Here is a 19,683-nt window from a genome sequence, read left to right as displayed (position 1 = left end):
TGTGGCTCTGAACAACAACGTGTGTGACGCCCAGGGGCACTTCGGGATTGACCAAGAGGAAACACGTGTTGCACAACGATACGATCTTGTTGGTACAGTTGTCAGAGCAGGGAACTCCCACGGCAAAGGGCATAAAACCATCCGGGCAGTCTGGGGTGGCTCAGTTCTGCGTGCCAGGCCGCGCGGAGCAGAGCCCAGCCCTGCCCCAGACACAGATGGGACCATGAACTCCAGCCACAGCTTCAGCCAGACCCCCTCGGGCTCCCTGCCAGGCACGGGAGGCGGCTGGGGCCGGCCGGGGAGCTTCCCCCGGGCCCCCAGCGTGCATGGCGGCGCAGGGGGTGTCCGCATCTCCCTGTCTTTCACCAAGCCAAGCTGCCCGCCCCCAGGAGGGTCTTGGGGGTCCGGGAGAGGCAGCGCCCTCTTGGGCGGAAATGGGAAGGAGACCATGCAGAACCTCAATGACCGCCTGGCCTCCTACCTGGACAAGGTGCGCGCCCTGGAGGAGGCCAACGTTCAGCTTGAAAGTCACATCCTGAAGTGGCATCAGCAGCGAGAGCCCAGCAACAAGCAAGATTACTCCCACTATGAGGAAAATATCAGCCGCCTACAGGAGCAGGTAAGATTCTGGTGACCTGGGAAGTCCGGAGGTGGCAGGGAGAGGAGAAATCAGTACCAGAGACAATTTCTGGGAAATTGGCAAAGAGCGTTAAGTAATTGTGCCCAACGGTATTTGAGGGTGTTTTCTTATTATACCTTAAATGAACTCGGGGACGTCTGTTGTCTCACCAAGAAAAAATCTTAAAAATCTGCCCAGATCACTGAGGCTCCGGCAGTGTGTGGTGGTGGCAGGGCTGCTATCAGCCCACAGACTCAGCGCCAGGTGTGGAGAGCAGGGCCTCCTATTACATCAGTTCTGTTCCACCCCAAAGCACTGGCAGAGGGTGATTTTCAGCTAGCTGGGTCGCACTGTCTTAGCATCACTCCACAGACAGATGTCCCCTCCTAGGGACTGCTAGCAGGTCTGCATTCCAGCTACACACAGATCCCTGAGTGAGAAATTGCTAGGAAATGAAAAAAGAAATGTGACTTTTGGAACCCCAGGGTTAGGATGACTTATGAAGACTCTATCAAAAATGAAATAACTTTTCAACCAAACATTTTTTAAAGATAAGTTTATGCCTTCTGAGACATCTCATAACACTCACTAGAAGGATCAGGAATGCAATCATCTGTAAGTTTATTTTTCAAAGTCCTGTCACTTGCCTGGGCTATCAAGCAGTCCCGGGAAATCCCCTGTAAGATCATGTCCTAGAAAGGGTATCACAGATTTCCAATACTTTTACCATATTATTTCGCACCAGGCAGTCATCCTTGCTTGACTGTAGGAAGGACCAATCAAGATAATATAAATCTGTCCTCATAATGAACCCTAATTATTGAATAATCAACCTAATAACTGACTGTGTAATTACCTTAACTATATAGTACATGGTTGTCTTTACAAAGTAAACAAGATGACTCAACAAACCTCACCATATTGTTTTCATGAATAAAGTTGCTTTTGTTTTAAAATGGAGAAAAGGTTTATGCCAATGGTCACCTGAGAACTCCCAATTATGAGATTAGACCTGGTCAAATAATTTGTTAACTGACATCAGAGAGAAGGCAGGAAAAGAGGGAGCTAGGGAGGCATTTATTGAGCACTTATGGCATGCCAGTTCTCACAGCGGGCACTTAATACACCTGTCACTATTGTCCAGAACATCATTCCCAATGATGAAAACCTTCTATATCATCTGATTTAATTCCCACAACAACCCTGTTAAGAAACTGAGGGTCAGAAAAGTGAGCTCACCATCCAAAGCCACCAGCAAGAGGCAGAGGTGGGATTCTAACCTGGGTCTGTTCCAGTGGCCTTATAATTTCCACACAGCATGGTGCTAACTAGCTGACCTCATGCAAAAAATGACACTATTTTTTAATCAAATGAATGCATTACATTTGCATTGTCAATCATACAGCACATATTTTATATACATTATCTCATTATGGAAAGCAGATATTTTTATCCCCAATTTATAAATGAGATGACTGAGACCCAGTGGTTGCCCAGATCCTTGAAAAGAATTGAGAAGACTGAGTAGGGGCGATGACCTGGTAGGAGCAGCTCACCCCCCTCTACACACCCCAGATTCTGGGTTCTCACATTAAATAGGAAGTTCCTTGGACTTCAAATTCCATTCTTCTAGATTTCTTGCTTTTGTGGCTATGTTTCCTCCATGGTTAAAGAAAACAGGTCTTTGAAATTGATACTGTCTATCCAGACCTCCCCTTTTATAGGTGAGAAAACAGACACCAAACAGAGTCCACAGCCCCCCACCGATCTCACACCTTCCCAGACCCCAAAGAAATCCTCAGAGGTTTCCACTTTGGGGTTATTAAATATTACTCAAAAAGATGTTGCTCAGCTGCCTATGAGAAATTAAGTTCAAAAGTTAATCCCATCCTTCTGAAACATAGAATTGAAGAATTGAACACAGTACCAGAATATTCAAATGTCTCCCGATGGCACTATATTTGTCCTTTTGGTTTGCAGCAAAAAGTTCTTTTTCCCTCTCCCCGGTAGGAGATTACACACCCCGGAGCAACAATGCTGCACTAATAGACCAACAAGATTCTTTTCAAAGCACGAACTCAGAGCCTTGGGGAGAATCCGGGTGATTAATTACAACATGCAATACAAAGCCCGCGCTTCCTGTGTTATTTCTCAATCTAGCCTCTTCTGCTGCTCACATGAAGAATGTCTCAGAAATCGCAGCTGTATCATGCTGCTGCTTTTCAGAGCAGACACTATCTGGGGAATCAGACCTGATGTGGGCTTCACAACAGAGAGATGACCCATTTAACTTAGAGAAGTCACGTAGACCCACAGATGGCATTTTGCATTTTCTGAATGTACAGGGCACCGTGTCTCTGGGTGTCAGTCAACACCTCTGTGCACCACCTGGGCTGACCCCAGGGGCCCCATGAGCTACTTTTCATTTCCCATGAGCTCAGATAATGCAGAGTAACAAGCCTGTAGGCAAAAACATGGGGGGAAAGCCCCTAAGCAGTGCTGCAGAGAGCAGGCAAGGAAACAGGTAGAGAAGCCTCTTTTTCACAAGGCCATTTGGAATCCACATGGGCAGGGCACTGGGGGGCTATCTCCCACCACAAACAGCAGGAGTTTGAGAATGCATGGCAACACAGAAAATCTGTGATCAGTCCAATACAGACAGACATTGGCCCTCATAACAGAAGTGCTAGATTTTAAAAAGAAAATTGAACAGCTTATATTTTTTGACTTATTTAAGTTTGACTAATTTCTCAGAATGTCTGTAAGTATGCCAAGAACAGCCAAGTATTTTACAGCATTATTTTATCCGATCTCTTCTGATCTAATTCTCCTAACTCTTTGATGAAGCAGTTACTATTATTATTATTATTATTATTATATTTGCCATTCTATGGATGAAGAAACTGAGACTCAACCAAGCTCACTCAGCTCACAGGTGCTGGATCAGGCCGCATTCCTCGAGTCCCAGGCCCAGTGTTATCCCCATCTCTGAGTCCTCCCTATTGAGTATTCATAATACCAAATTCCATGAAATCACTGGGCTTTTGAATAGGACAGGATTTTCAAAGGGTGCCTTTGTATTGAAGTACAACTTGGCCCTAAGAAAATCTTTTCCAAATAAAGGAATCATCTGTATAAATACCACGGGAATGTCACAGGATTCCTTGGCCCCATCTAAATTACAGCAGTTTAGAGCTAGGATCCCCAAGGTTACCTGCTTCTCGTACAAACTTCTTATTCAACAGTGAGCCCAGGGTCACACTGGTGATGGGTAATGGGAGGTAAATAGGAAACCTCCCAGTTCTGGTTCAGCACACTTGGCACAGAATTAGTATTATATTTTGACACTGAAACACTTTCAACCCATTTTTCCTAAAGACAACCACATACATCAGATTCTCACTATTTCTGATTACAGCTATCTAAATGTATTTGCAAATCCTATATGTATACAAATTGCTCAAGTAAAAACTTTTTTTTAAGATTTATTTTCTTTATGCATACAAGAATTGGGGTGTAAGTCAGAGGTGAGGGAGGTGAGAGGATTCACCGGAGACAAAATGGGGAACATAACAGGCAGATGCACTGAAATACACTGCTGAGGGGAGCAGCAGGCAAGACAGGAGACGTCTGCTGCACCACGTGGGTTCTCCCTGGCCACCTGGGCATCAAACTCATGCTGTAGTGGCTGGCAGTAGCTTGATAGCGCTGTCTTTAACCCCTGCACCATCAGGGAGGCCCGAGTAAAAACATTTTAACAATACTTTGTTTCTAAAGTAAATTTTAAAAAACAGTATATAAACATCTGGAGACTTTCACACAAAGTTTATTAAGCTGCTTCATAAGATGGTAAAGACTTATGTCAGCTAATATTTTTAATAGCTACAACTGGAGTATTCTCATCATTGAATCAATTAAGAACATAGACACATACCTGTGAGTTACGTGTGTGGCAACAGGCACTTTGGACAAAAAAAGTAATAATTATAGTATGTGATAACTATTGTAAAATACATTTAAAATAAGCATAAATGTACTATTCAAATCATTTGAAATTAGTTTGACAAGCTAATATCAGTGATATTTTGCTTAGCATCACAGAGTGATGAATGCCAGCCACAAGAAAGAATGATGTGCATCTAAAATAATCTTTGCACATTAGGAGAGTCAAACTAATATTCACATAAGTGACAAAACCTACTTCTTTTAACCTCATCAAATTGGATGAGCTTAAACAAAATGCAGACCTATGTGCTGTCCTAGAAAGTGAGAGGCATTTTGAACACTTGCTCTTCTTCTCCTCCCTACATTGTCCTTTCTGCAGTTGAACCCTAGACTATCCTATTTTGCTGTATAAAAAATACAGCAAAACTGGCTGTAGACCCTCTCTTTTTTTTTAATTATTTATATATAAATATATTTAAAGATTTTTTTATTTATTTATACAAGCACTGGGTACAGTCAGAAGCGTGGGAGGGTGAGAGAATTCACCAGAGCTGGGAACAGAACAGGCAGACTGACGAAATACACTGCTGAAGGGAGCAGCGGGCCTGGCAGGAGAGGTCTGCGCGCCATGTGGGACCCTCGCCGGCAGGCTGGCGATCAAACTGGCACTGCAGAGGCTGCAGGCAGCTTCACAGCCCAGTGCTCAACTGCTGCACCCTGGGGGAGACCCCTGTAAACCCTCTCTTTACTAGAATTTATTCTTGCACATTGTACCTAATAAGAACTCAGTAAATACATATTGGCTGGCTAGTCTATTGGTCCACTGCCAAAAGCAAAAGTCATCTAGGTGACCAAGTCCTACACCCAGGAGACCAGAGGGCAGAAATGCAGCCTCCTGTGTGAGTGTCTGACCCAACTAACCCTTGGTGTGTGTTTCCAGATCATGGATGGTAAGCAGACCAATGCCCACATCATCCTTCTCATTGACAACGCCAGGATGGCAGTGGATGACTTCAACCTCAAGTAAGCCCCTTCTTCCAGGGTTGTGTGTGTTCCATTTGGTGTTTTGGTTTGCTTTGGGGAGTTGTTCTGCTTTTTGTTTTTGTTTTGCAAAAGGAAAGCTTATCTCACCCTGACCCACATGCAGAATCTTACAAAAGTAAAACTTCAAGGCATAAATGCGAATAAATATTTGGCTGGGCATGTTTTTTTAAAAAAAAAACAGACATAAAATACAGTGGTATGGAGAAACTTGAATATGAAAAAATTAGATGATATTCAAGAGTCATTATTATTTTTAGGTGTGATAATGTTATGATTAGCTAGAAAACTATCTTTTTCTGAAAAGATATATCATGAAGTAGTTAAGGGTGAAAAGTCATAATGTTTATAATTTGCTTTAAATAACAAAATAGAATATAGATGAAGCAAATATGGCAAAATGTTAACACTTGCTGAATCTCAGCCTTGGGCATGTGGCTGTTTATTACTTTATTCTCTCTAATTAAAAAAAATAACATGGAGTCACTATCATATAAAAACCTGCCTGAAACAGACACACAAGGATGCCTTCATTTGCTCGCACTGAACCTGAAAAGTAAGAACATTCACCTCTAAACTAAGGTGAGTCCTCACAAAGCTGTGACCTTCCAAAACCAGATGTGCTTTTCCCTCCCTTCTAACCAAAGGTACGAAAATGAACACTCCTTCAAAAAAGACTTGGAAGTTGAAGTTGAGGGTCTCCGAAGGACCCTGGACGATCTGACCATCGTCACCACAGACCTGGAGCAGGAGATTGAAGGAATGCGGAAAGAGCTCATCCTCATGAAGAAGCGCCACGAGCAGGTAGGACTCCCAGCTCCTAATCTGCAGAGTTAGGGGGACTCAGCGACTACCCAAGAAGCCACCATTGCCTGCTAGAACTGCTGTCCTTCAGCTTAAGTGATCATAAAGAACCATGTAAATATCTAATTTTTCCAACATCAAGGTTATCTACTCACATGCCAAGTACAGCTGCCAAAATACAACCAGTGATGAACTGGTCCCCCATTCTGTTGACATGCACTGTTTACTAAAATTGTTTGTTAATGGGAGCCCATAAGAATAAACTTGTCAGGCTGAACTTCCTTCATTGACCGGAGAATAGAGAGAACCTGCCACAGACCAAGGTAAAGATGCCTGAAGGTAAACATTAAGAACCCTAATTTCCAGAAGCATCTAACTGACTTTTTAAAAGTACCACCCACCTAATGTCCCTGGTGCTCTAATGAAATGCTAGAAAAACAATCTCCATTTTAGGCACACACAATTCCTTATGGACATCAAAGAGTCTCAGCTTCTGCACAGCTGGTCAGAAGGCAATTGTTAATTAAATCTGCCCTGTGGTTTCTTGGTTTTCTCCTGGTCCCATGGGTGTTGGCCCTATAGTCATCAAGCCTTGATGAGCAATGAGCTTTAGGAAACCTTTGCAACTTTTGAGTGTGTTAGTTATAGAGCTTATTCTCAAAGTTTTGGTCTATGACCCAACATGGGGCCTCCCTGGTGACCTAGGGGTTAAGTCTCAGTACTGTCACCACCATGGCCTAAGTCCAAACCTCGGTCAGGGAGCTACCCACATGGCCCACCAGACCTCTCCTGTCTCGCCAACAGTTCCCCTCAGCAGTGTATTTCAGTAGATCCACCTGTTCTGCTCCCCACTCTCTCTGGTGAATCCTCTCATGCACATACCTCTAGCCTGTACCCCAGTTCTCCTATGCATAAACAAATTTTTAAATACACACACACACACACACATATATATGTATATATCCCAGAATATTCAGCTGCTTAAATGTGCTATCACTTCATCTGTGAACATTTGGTGAAGAAAACCTTACACATGATATAACCGATTCTGTTTGCCTAAATGGATTGTTTTTCTATCATTTTTTTAAAGATTTTTTTTTTTTTATACAAGAACTGGGTTACAGGCCAGAGGCTCGGGAGGGTGAGAGGATTCACCAGAGACAGAGTGAACAGGCAATGCAACAGGACCAAAGACAATGCTGAGGAGGGCAGCAGGCGAGACAGGAGAGGTCTGCTGTGCCATGTGGTTATCTCCCTGGCTGGCCAGGAATCAAACCCACACTGCAGAAGCTGTGGACAGCCCCACAGTGCTGTGCTCAACCTGCTGCACCACCGGGGTGGCCCTGTTTTTCTGTCATTTCATTAGAATCTCAGGTACATTAGGTAGATAGTAGCTTTTTAAAAGTCAGTTAGAAGCTTCTGGAAATTAGATTTGTAAATGACATTTGTAAGGCATAGTCACTTTGGTCCATGGAAGATTCTCTTATTCTCCTGTCCCCAATTTGCTTCTCATTAGGCCAGTGAATGTTTCTGAAATGTCTTCAACCAGCTATTAAGCCAGTAATCACAGAAGCCACTTGATAAACTACCTAGTGCTATTCTTTATTTTATTAAAATATGAGAGGAAGAAAAGCAAATAATGCTTTGTCATCCGCAAGTAATTGAAAAACAAACCAAATCGGTGAAAGAGTAGCCACCTCATCAGCCACATTTTTGAAGGACCTATTGACCACCGCGGGTCAGCACCCACCAGCCTCCTGAGGTCACACTGACTTCCTCTGTTACTCACAGGAAATGGAGGAGCAGCACATGCCAAGTGACTTCAAGGTCAACGTGAAGCTGGATGCAACCCCAGGGGAGGATCTGGTTAAGATCCTGGAGGATATGAGGCAGGAATATGAGTTCATAATCAAGAAGAAGCACCAAGACTTGGAAGCTTGGTATAAAGAGCAGGTAAAGGAAAGCCACCCAGACTTTGCAAAGTTTCCATCCCATGTGTGCCAGGGCCAACACATGTCTTTTGCTTGGGCTCACAGACGGCAGCCATGGCCCAGGAGGCAGCCACCCCAGCAGCCGTGCCAAGTGGCCAGAGTGACATCCATGAGCTGAAGCGAACTTTTCAGGCCCTGGAGATTGACCTGCAGGCTCAACACAGCAGGGTAAGTCTAAGTGAGGACAGTCCTTAGTCAGCTACCACCACCCCACAAGGCTGGCCCTGCCGTCTCTCCTGGGCCCATCTTCCTGCCCCCCAGGACATCCCTCACTCCCCACTTTCCCTCCAAATGGTTCATGCTGCGAACGATAGCCAGGGCTCTCATATTGTGGCGGCTGGTGTGCCAGGCCGTCCACTGTGCTAAACATCACCATGCCTCACGCTCACCTTTTCCAAACAGTTCTTAGTGTCTCCATTTTGGAGAGGGAAGAACCAAAGCCCCAAACAGATGAGCGAGTTGGCCAAGGTCACACAGCTAGTAAATGGCCAGGGATGTTTGGGGGGTGGGGCAGCTCCCATAATCTCTATCAGTGCTCACCCCACTTTCCACCAGACTGCCCCCCCCAGCCAGCTCCAGTAAAGAGAAACTCTGGTGCCAACATGAATTGGCAAATCCAGACCTGGCTGACTCCACAGCACTGCCCAGTCCACTAGGTATGTGTCTGCTCACCCAGCAAGCTCCAAGTTCTGGAGTCTAAGTCATTGCTGCCATCGCCATGGTTTTGGTTTTCAGGAAAGCACTAACCTGAGCATCATAAGCACTTGAAGTTCATTAGGTTACGCCAGCCGTTTGATTCCCTTTGCAGCCTGTCTGAGCCTTCTCATCCACCATCAGCATCGCCCCCTCATGCTATTCTGCACTCGGTTTTGGGGGGGAATCATTAGTTCCCTTTGTTGCTGATGCCTGAGGCAAATTGCTGTTAGGTCTTAGGAGCCTGTGATGCAAGCAGACGTTGGAAATGTGCACGGTCGAGGCATGGTGCCGAGCACTAGAGCGATTCAGTGCTGTGGAGCTTTCCAGACATTTTAACACATAGTATTCCAGCACGAGCTTGTGAGGTCAGCGGGGCAGTTACACCAGGCCCGTGCATCTGGCATGTTCTCAACTCTGAGGACTCAGTAATAATGGAGTTTATATTCTGGCGGGGGTAACAGTAAATGTGCATCCTGGCTAAATGGGGGGAGGTGCAAAGACGAATGTCTAGCACACCACGGGGAGTAGCTTAACAAGGTAGTCAGGAAAGGTTTTACATTAGGGCGACAACTGGGTAAAAACATAAAAGTCGTAAGGGGGGGTGCGTTACATGGCTAAGAGAGAGGGGCATTCAGGTGAGGGAGAAGTAAATGTAAAGGCTGTGAAGCACAGGTACCCCCAGTGGGCCGGAGGAACACTTCCCTAACCCCCCCTCAGGGAAGCTATGGTGGGGGAAGGGGAGGGGAGGGGAGGTGGGAGGGGAGGGAATTAGGGAAAGGGGAGAGGTGGGGGAGGGGAGAGGTGGGGGAGGGGAGACGAGACAATGGAGCCCAACTCTAAGCCTTGATGGGAAGAGTGGTCAAAAGGAATTTGAAACAGCAGGTACAGGGGAACTTTGCTTTGGGTGGAGAACAGAAAAATTGACTGAGAGCTGAAGTGAGATATGGGAACAAGAGAAAACCTTCCAGTGGGAGCAGTTATTCTGTTAGGAAGCTGGTAGGAGTAATCTGGTAGAGAGGAGGGCAGTGCTGCGGCAAGAGGAAGGCGCAGACACAGACAACCGTGTACTGACAGGAAGGATGAGAGCTGGACCAGGCACGTGCGTGAGGACGGTGGAAGCGCTGTGTGTGCTCCCAGGTGGTTTCCATTTCCTCATGGACATGGGAAGCAAAGCCTTGGCTGAGACAAAGGATGGGGAGGAAGGAGGCGTGAGAACAGAGGGGAAGGCAGCCTCCAGGAGATTGAGGGGCTGGGCCCGGGAGGTAGGGTGTGGGGTCAGCAGTGTTAAGGGCTCCCTGAAAGGTAGCAGCCCTGATAAAGAGAAAATATCCAGCACAGTTATAAGTTTCTCTATAAGATTAAAGTTATGTGCTCCCTAAAGCAGGTGGTAAAGCCTGAAGAGGGGCTTGAGCTTGGTTCTCTGGATCCTAGCCCAGCAACTTCATTTTGCAGTTTTTAAAGTTTTCGTCAGTGACTATTTGTTACCACTGTCACCATCAAAAGGCATTGCTTGGGACTAGAGTGGTCAGATTTACTAAATTAAAATATGGACACCCTGGGCCTCCCTGGTGGCGCAGGTGGTTGAGCGCAGTGCTGTGAAGCTGTCTGCAGGCACTGAAGTGGAGTTCGATCCTGGTCAGCCAGGGAGATACCACATGGTGCAGCAGACCTCTCCTGTCTCACCTGCTGCTCCCCTCAGCAGTGCTTTCGGTCCATCTGCCTGTTCTGTTCCCCACTCTGTCTCTGGTGAATCCTCTCACACTCCCACACATCTGGCCTATACCCGGTCCTTGTATGTATAAATAAATAAATCTTAAAAAAAAAAAAAAAATATGGACACCCAGTTGAATTTTAACCCCAAGTAAACAACAAAGTCCTTTTAATATAAATGTGTCCCATGCGATATTGGGGCAATATTTAGGACTTATTTATGCTAAAGTATTACTTGTTGCTTATCTGAAATTCAAGTTCAGTTGGGTGCCCCCTATTTTTTCTAACATTCCTTCTTAAGACCCTTCTCTGAAGATACTAAAAGACACCAGTCCCAGCTGCTGTTTCCCTCTAGGAGTTTTCAAACAGGTTCAAGATGAAACACAAGCACAAGAAGATGAGGGACAGATCGGGGAAGGCAGCATGTGCCCAATGCCCCATCCCAAGTGGGCATCGTGAACAATAAATGCTCAGGAGTGCAGCAGAGTTGCCAAGAGCTCCTGCCACAAAGGTTTTATGCCCAGAAATTGGGCTTCAAAAGCCCCCGACATTGTTCAACCCCAGACACTCAAGTCCTGAACATGCAAGTCAGTCTGTTTCTATGTTTGCATCCCCAGCATCCTCAAGAACCAGCTGGGAGATGGGGCGAACCTCTCGCAAGGGCACCTTATTGAATCAGTCAAGGCATCCGTCGATTAATGAGAGAAATGTCACTTCCCCTTTCAGAAATCTGCCTTAGAAAACATGTTATCAGAGACCCAGTCTCGCTACTCCTGCCAGCTCCAGGACATGCAGACCATCATCTCCCACTATGAGGAGGAACTGAGGCAGCTTCGCCACGACCTGGAGCGTCAGAACACCGAATACAAGCTCCTCCTGGGCATCAAAACCCACCTGGAGAAGGAAATCACCACCTACCGCCAGCTCCTAGAGGGCGAGGGCAGGGGGTAAGGCAAGGGCAGCGGGAGGGCAGGACGCCAAGGGCCCAGCCTGTTGGCGAGGGTCACGCCAGAGGAAAAGGCTTATGTTGAATTTCTCCCGGAGATACTTAGATCAGGCTGGATTTCATTAACCAGCAAGCGTGAATTAATCAGATCTTATTTGCAGGACGCTGAGATTTAAGGTTGATGGTTAAAATTAATATATTAAAATCTCTAGAAAAAAACCAATGACGATGGTCTGGTGATAGTGTTTTCCAGTGAGAATACACATAATTTGGGCCATATATACCTCTATACATTTTAGCCTGAAATTAGGAAAAGATTCATGAGAGATTTGAGTGTCTAGATTTTCAATCGCATATTTCTAAGCACCTTTGGAAATAACAATGGTTGTTCACCCAAAGGGCACACACGTTCTAGAACTCTAGGGAAAGGGGTAAGCAGCCCTGGCATTGCTCAGTCCTGATGTCCAAGAACCAAACCTTTAAGTCAAACGTTTGTGCTATGTTTTGTGTTTTTAACACATAAATAAAATGTTATCAGACCAAACTTGGAATAGCCTCAGAAGCCCGGGGCTGCTCCAGGAGTCCAGGCCCTGGCAAGGACTGGTAGATCCAAACCTGCAGCCAACTAAAAGGGGAGAATGATCTGGAGAGACTTTGCCTGACCCCAGGGCTAACGGGAGGTGGTATAGCTGCCTTCAGAGCAGGAAAATGTTCTCCCATGAACTCGTGACCTTGAGACTACAGAGTCCAGACAATTATCATCATTAAAAGTGATGAATTTACAAGCAGGCAAGGAAGTTAGTTCAGCTTGAGACTTTTATGATTGCTGCTAATCCTAAAATGAGCTGTAACCTTTACCATTTTTATAGGACAATGGAAGATTCGAAGTCCAGCATGCAAGGTAAAACCAATGTCTTTCATGATTTGAATCCACTTCTTTTAATGAATCAGTGCACTTACCCAAGCTGTAGCAACCACAAACCCTGGGGCACCCCCAGATGTCCTAATTCACTTAACAAGTCAGATAATACAGAATGAAATGAGCTCTCATTATTGTCCTCAACACTCATATTCCGAGACCCCTATTAAGTAATGAAATCTGTTCACAAACCCCCAAGAAAATGATGCCACATCATTTCCCAAACTGTATCATGTTGAAACTCATGTTCTATGAGATCTTCATTGGGAATTGTGAAAGCTGTGTCCTACGACTATAAACCCTGGCGATAACATACATCATTATCCTCTTCATGGACAGTAACATAGCATTTCACCGTGTTAAAGAGAACAAGTAGTGCTGTGGGCAAGAAAGGGAGCAGAGAGAGACACAACAACTAAAGTTACATTGTTCAACCCAGTGTTCCCCGATGTCTTTGACAACAGTCTGGGACAAGTAGCACCTCCTAGTTCATGGTAAAAACATTCTGAGGTACATTCTGGGAGTCAGAATTCTAGTCCAAGTAATCATCACAGCAGACGCAAGATCCCAGCAGAAGGTCCTTCAGCCTCTCCAGGGAGGGAGACCCCACAACTTCATGGGGTGGCCCATTCTACTTCTGGAGAGGTTTGATTTTTAACAAAGTTCCCCATGTAGCTCTATGAATGGATTCAGTTCTTCCCTCCCAAGAACCAGTTTACTGATATGTCCACAGGACAAGTTTTCAAACAAGGCCTGTGTTTGCCCACAGTGGCCATGATAAACATCTCTGGCTTCTCACCAGTCCTCATGTGGCATGATTTCTAGACCTTCACACGAGGTAACAGAAATGGCTGTCAGCCCTCAGTAAGGTTACAGAAGCTGTGGGGCCAGTGCTGTGAAGCCTATACAGGCAGAAACCAGATTCTGTTTCAGCCCTGCCTCTGATGAAGGTCCTGACCTCTAGATGGTCTTGACCTCTGACACTGCCTGGATATCCTTATTTCCTAGAGGATGGGAGGACAACCTCCCTGGATAAGACCCCTTTTTAGCTCCAGCAAAGCCCACCATATTGCTTAGTGGGAAGCACATTCTATAAGGCATGGTGAGCCTTCATGCATGGAAAGCTGGAGCTGAAATGAGCACAGCTCAGACGATGGGGCGAGCATGGTCGTGACCTCTTCATTTTTCTTTCCCTCAGCGTCTGCAGCAACAAAGATCAAGGCCATCACACAGGAGAGTGTCAATGGAAGAATAATCCTTTCTCAAGTGAATGAGATCCAAAAGTACATGTGAGGCCAAAAAAAGTTTCTGCCTGTTGCAAAACTATTTTTTCCCCAATGGAAAATCCTTGCCCAGACACAAGTGGGTGAGTCCTAAGAGGTATCCTCAGTGTTATCCAACTTGGAAGCTTTTATTTTTCTTTCCGTAACGATTTCCCTAGATGTCCCCTAATGACCTTACACACTGCCGCACTTTTCAAATCCAAGCATGAGTTCGTGAGCATAAAGCTCCTCTTCCAGGGACAATTCTCAGATTCCCATCCTTGTGTAGCCAATAAAACTCCACAATCCTGTATCTTGTCTTTTTTTTAATATCATAAGTTAAGACAGGGCCTCAAGTTCACTTCCTAAGGACAGGTCTTCAGAGTATTGTGTGTGAACGTTCCAGAAGGAACTAGATGCTTCCATCACAGCCAAGCCAAACACTAGGCAGAACTGTGGTTCTAGTAACAAGAAGGGCTCACTAGGCTCCAGACTTGTACCAGGAGAAAGGGGAGAAAGCAGAGAAAGGGAAACCCAGAGATTCTCATAGGTAATGTTAGGCGATCAAATACTAGTCCTTCTCATATTTAAAAAAAATTAAACCTGAAAAAACTTTAGAGAGTTAAAAATAAAAAGGGAAACTTAGAAAAAGTCCTTGTTACTGATAAATTATGACAAACCTACAAGGTCGAGTGATGATCTAAATTGCAAATATTAATATCCAGACTATTACACTGAGCAATGGTAGGGGCTACAGCATGGAAACTGGGCCCTCTGTCCTCTGGAGGAGACACCACTTTCACAAGTCGTAAGGTATCAGCAGCCTCCCCAGGCTGGTGCAGAGGGGCAAGGCTGGAGAACAAGAGATGAAAATCCGCATGTCCATGAACTCAGCATCAGAAGGTTATACCACACTGGTGGCTTATAAACAACATAAACTGATTTCTCATGGTTCTGAAGGCTGAGAAGTTCATGGTGAAGGCACCTTTTGGTGACCGCCTGCTCCCTGGGTTATAGCCAACACCTCCCCTCATGGCAGAAGAAGCTAAGGAGCAATGGGGGGGTCTCTTTTATAAGAGCCTGAATACCCTTCATGAGAAATCAACCTTCACAAACTAAAAACCCCCCAAAGGCCTCCCAATACCATTACCCTCAGGGGCTAGGATTTCAACACATCTGTGGAAGCACAAACATTCGAACTTGAAGACCTCCGCTTTACTGAAAGACAAAGGGAAAGGAAATTAAACCATCTTCCTGAATAAAGAGACAATTGCATGTGCATGAGCTAAGGAAACAAAGAATAACCTCTCTCCCACATCTAAAGCAGCACAAAATCTTGCAAAATACCCATTACAAATTGATTAGTGTCTGTGTGTTCCGATGAGTTACCAACCAAAGCAGTTTTCATTTGCATTTGATTTTGAATAACACACACCCAGTCCACATAAAGGAGCTGGCAATAAATTCTATTGTTTTCGTTATAAATACTTTGAGTAAATAACACTTATTCCATTATCCTAAAACCCAGTTAAACAAAGAGTTGACTAATCAAGAGAAATACAAAGTATTGCTTTGGAATTTAGTACTTATGTCAATGTATTTCCCAACAGTTACACTCCATGGTGGGTAGATAGATCCAGTTAATATTTTTTAATCCAATCACACACATGGCCCAGTTAAATGTTTGCTTTTCCACGAGTATTTTTGCACACCTACCCTGTTAATGATGTGTGAAATTGAGAACTAAATTTCATAAAGATTCATTATTAAGAATTGTAGCAAGTGTATCCTGCCGGGGGTGAGGGCAAAGTGGATGGGGGGGGAATCACTAAGCTGAGAAGAGAGCAAGGACTGGAATTATGGTGGGAAAAGAATTTGAGAAAGTTTCTTTAGCACAGGGACACTCAAACATGGCTGCTCTTCTGGATCGCTTAGAGAGATTTTAAAATTCCAAAACCTAAGCCATGTTATAGATAATTTAATCAATATTTCTGAAGGTTTGGGGCCTCCCTGGTGGCCTAGGGGCTAAGTCTCAGTGCTATCTCCACAAAGACCTGAGTTCCATCCCTAGCCAAGGCACAGCAGAACTTTCCTGTCTCACCAGTTGCTCCCCTCAGCAGTGTATTATTTTCTCGGTATTCAGTAGATACCTCTGGCCCCAGTGAATCCACACTACCAGTGCTCATGTCTCTCAGTAGTTTCTGCCACATTTTCTCTAGCTGCTAGACATGTGACTTGATTTGGCCCACAGAACATTTCAAGTGTGACACAGAGGCCTACTAGCTATTGGCCCTTCAGGGGCATCCTCCTGGAATGTTCCAGCTAAGAATCCAACTACCATATAAGAAGTTCAGTTTCCCCAAACCACCATTCTGTGAAGAGGTCTAAGCTCATTGAGAAACCACATAAAGGAAATTGAGGATCCCAGCCAACTGCCATCACATGTAACTGGTCAAGCCATTCCAGCTAATTCCCAGTCACTCATGCCAACCGCACTGAGGCCTCAGACATCATGGAGCAGAAACAAATCATCCCAGGATTGTGAATCCAAAATCCACAAAATTATGAATGAATAAAATAGCAGTTATTTTAAGCCAGTAAGTTTGGGGGCCATTTTTCACACAGCAATAGACAAGCAAAATGGTTTATTTTCAATAAAAAGATTTTATCATTTACTCGGTGATACTATTCGATTGAAGTCAAGGCTGTTTACTTCCCATTAAACTTTTGATCAGGATTTCTGTCATTTTAAGACTGAATAGGGACAGAAGTTCTGTCCCAAGAACCTCACATGAAGCCCCAGACTTCCAAGGGAAAAGTCAAGGTTTCCCCTCTTCAGAGATGGCAGTAAGCAAAGCTACTGGCCCCGTACATTCATAGCCTCCCTCTCTGCATCTTCACAACCAGGACTAAGCAGTGTAACTCCAACCCAGAGAGAAGAGGCACCCCAGCCCTTCACTGGGTATACTGAGCTATCGTGGTCAATCTTCCTTCTTATCTTTGAGTTTTGATTCCCTTTCACTCTCTTTAAGTTCCTCATTCCAGGGACAGTAACAAATTCTCTATAAATATTTATGCTAACAGTATCACACAGATCAAGAAAGGTGACCTATTTTCAACGTAGATAAGTAATGTTCTCCTTAAGCAGGAAGCTTTAAGGACTTTACAGTTTAAGAGGAATGTGACTATTGGTTTATAATATTTTTTTAAGCACTTATTTATTTATTTATACAAGAACTAGGGTACAGGTCAGAGGTGTGGTGGATGAGAGGATTCACCAGAGACAGAGTGGGGAACAGAACTGGCAGACTGAAATACACTGCTGTGGGGAACAGCGGGTGAGTCAGAAGAGGTTTCTTCCTGGCCAGAGATAGAACTCACGCTGCAATGGCTGCGGATAACTTCATAGGTTGCATCTTAACCCCTTGCGCCACCAGGGAGGCCACTGGTTTATATATTTAGGGGGCCTCCCTACTGGTGCAAGGGGTTAAGTCTCAGTACTGTGAAGCTATCAGCAGCCACTGCAACACAAATTGATCCCTGGCTGGCCAGGTTGCTGATCCACATGGCGCAGCAGACCTCTCCTGTCTCACCCGCTGTTCCCCTCAGCAGTGTATTTCAGTAGATCCACCTGTTCTGCTCCCCACTCTGTCTCTAGTGAATCCTACCCCCCTACCCCCTCACTGCACCTCTAGCCTGTACCCAGGTTCTTGTATCAACATAAACAAATTATAAGAAAAAGTACTTTTATGATTTGGGGTATTTATGCCTAACCCCTGAAGTGTCCTAATGGTTATTTTTTGTATCATAACCAGAGTTGATTTCTCTGACTTACCACACACCTGATCCGTCACCATGCATGTGATTCATTCTCCATCTCATTTATGACATCTCCATGTTACTGTCTTGAAGGGATTAGAGTTTCTGAAAAGTACCTGCAGTGAGATCATTCGAAAGGAAGACAGGGGCCCTGGCACACTTCACAAGGGGATGACCTAACCTCACTTAGAACTTGTGTGTAAGTGTGAATGAGTGTGTGTGTGTGAGTGTGAGTATGTGTTAGTCATCACAGCACAAGGACTGCCCTACTCACCAAAACTTCTTTGAAATTTAAATTAGGAGCTATCTAATAAAATTGTGAGTCATCTAATAAAAACAAGTCACTTTATGCTAATTTTAAAAGTATGTATACACAACATAGCCCCCATGCAGGTGACACACACACACATACTAGATGAAATGTTGGCAAAAACAACTATTCTTGACAGCGGCTTTCATTCATAATGGCATTTAACATGTGTCACAAGCTTACCGGGTTGCTTATCCTCATTTAGCTCTACTAATGGAGTAAATTCATTTACCTGTGCTCATGTGGCTAAAAGGGGTGGAAACAGAATCAGCACCCAGCGTACATGCTCTTTTCAGCATCGCTCAAAGTCGCAATGGGTGTTAAAGAGCCGTGTAAAGCATAAACCCAGGCAATACATTTTGATGAACTCTTTCTGATGGTTTTAGTCCAGGTTAAGAATCCAGGGATGAGAACTGTGAATTGACATTGTGCTAGAATAATCCACCTGAGTCAGAAATACACACCCAGGGCCAGGAAAGGGACAGATTTTTATGACCAACAGCTACCTTCCCATTACCCAAACTGTGAAGCAGTCCATCCTCTGTGCCCAGAAGGATTTTTCTTAACTTGCCATTACCTCAGCCTAAAACTCTCTCGGGGGCCTCCCCGGTGGCGCAGCGGTTGAGCACTGGGTTGCGAAGCTGCCCGCAGCCTCTGCAGCGCCGGTTCGATCCCCAGCTGCTCCCTGGCCACCGGAGGAGGGTCCCACATGGCGCGCAGACCTCTCCTGCTGCCCGCTGCTCCCCTCAGCAGTGTACTTCGGTCCTTCTGCCTGCTCTGCTCCCCCCTCTGGCTCTGGTGAATTCTCTCACCCTCCCGCACTTCTGACTGTACCCAGTGCTTGTATAAATAAATAAATCTTTTTTAAAAAAAAATAAATAAAATAAAACTCTCTCGGTAAACACCAAGGAAGAGCTTAGCAAGTTCCAAACCTAAAGGACTACATTCCTTAGTCTGTCAAGTTAGACCTTACACTCACTTCTAGATTCCATCAAAATTATATCTCCCCATACACCCAGAGAACAAGGAAGAAAGATAAGGATGAAGAGAAGATGGTGATGATAGATGGGCCACAGATATAAGGATTCTATCCAGAGTGTTATCACAAAAACATAGCAGATATCTGTTGTACCCATCACTCTAGAGAACAGTAGTTTTGGGTCAACATCTAGCCCCAGGTCATATACATACACATGTGTATACAGGTATTGTGCATGCAAGCCTGTATTAGTGCTTCTCAAACTTAACCACATGCATTTAACCTAGAGACCATTTTAAATGCAGATTCCTGGTTTCTAGTAAGTCAGGTTTGGGAGCCCAAGATTCTGCATTTCTAACAAGCTCCCAGGTAATGATGAGGCTGTTGATCCACTTTGCTAGACTCTGAGTAGTGAGAGTATGATAGTTTCAATCCATCTGCTTTGATATATCCCCCTTGACTGAATATCTTATCCATAACTGAATGTGGACTGAAATGGAAGAAAAATACATCAAGAAAGGTGGCATCATTAGAATCCCATTATCTCAAAGCAAGTGTAGCTGCCAAGAGTACCAATTAGGCCTTGAAAGGGTGTTTATTGGTTGGGGTCAAGAGTGGAAAACAGAATGAAGTCTCGACACT

The 19,683-nt window shown here is 44.8% G+C and overlaps 1 protein-coding gene across 1 annotated transcript; it reads left to right on the top strand.

Annotated features, from left to right (window-relative positions):
• The first annotated feature begins 223 nt into the window (after positions 1-223).
• Positions 224-14,238, top strand: KRT23 (keratin 23). The gene is made up of 8 exons (XM_037494364.1): positions 224-619; positions 5,505-5,587; positions 6,253-6,409; positions 8,201-8,362; positions 8,446-8,568; positions 11,533-11,753; positions 12,622-12,653; positions 13,870-14,238. The coding sequence occupies exons 1-8, from the start codon at positions 224-226 to the stop codon at positions 13,962-13,964; spliced, it is 1,269 nt and encodes a 422-aa protein (XP_037350261.1). The 3' UTR covers positions 13,965-14,238.
• The last annotated feature ends 5,445 nt before the right edge of the window (positions 14,239-19,683 follow it).

This window comes from Talpa occidentalis, unplaced genomic scaffold, assembly GCF_014898055.3.
Source record: "Talpa occidentalis isolate TD23 unplaced genomic scaffold, MPIMG_talOcc4v2.1 talOcc4.7, whole genome shotgun sequence".
In the NCBI taxonomy this organism is placed as follows: domain Eukaryota; kingdom Metazoa; phylum Chordata; class Mammalia; order Eulipotyphla; family Talpidae; genus Talpa; species Talpa occidentalis.
This window is presented reverse-complemented; position numbering and strand designations above follow the sequence as displayed.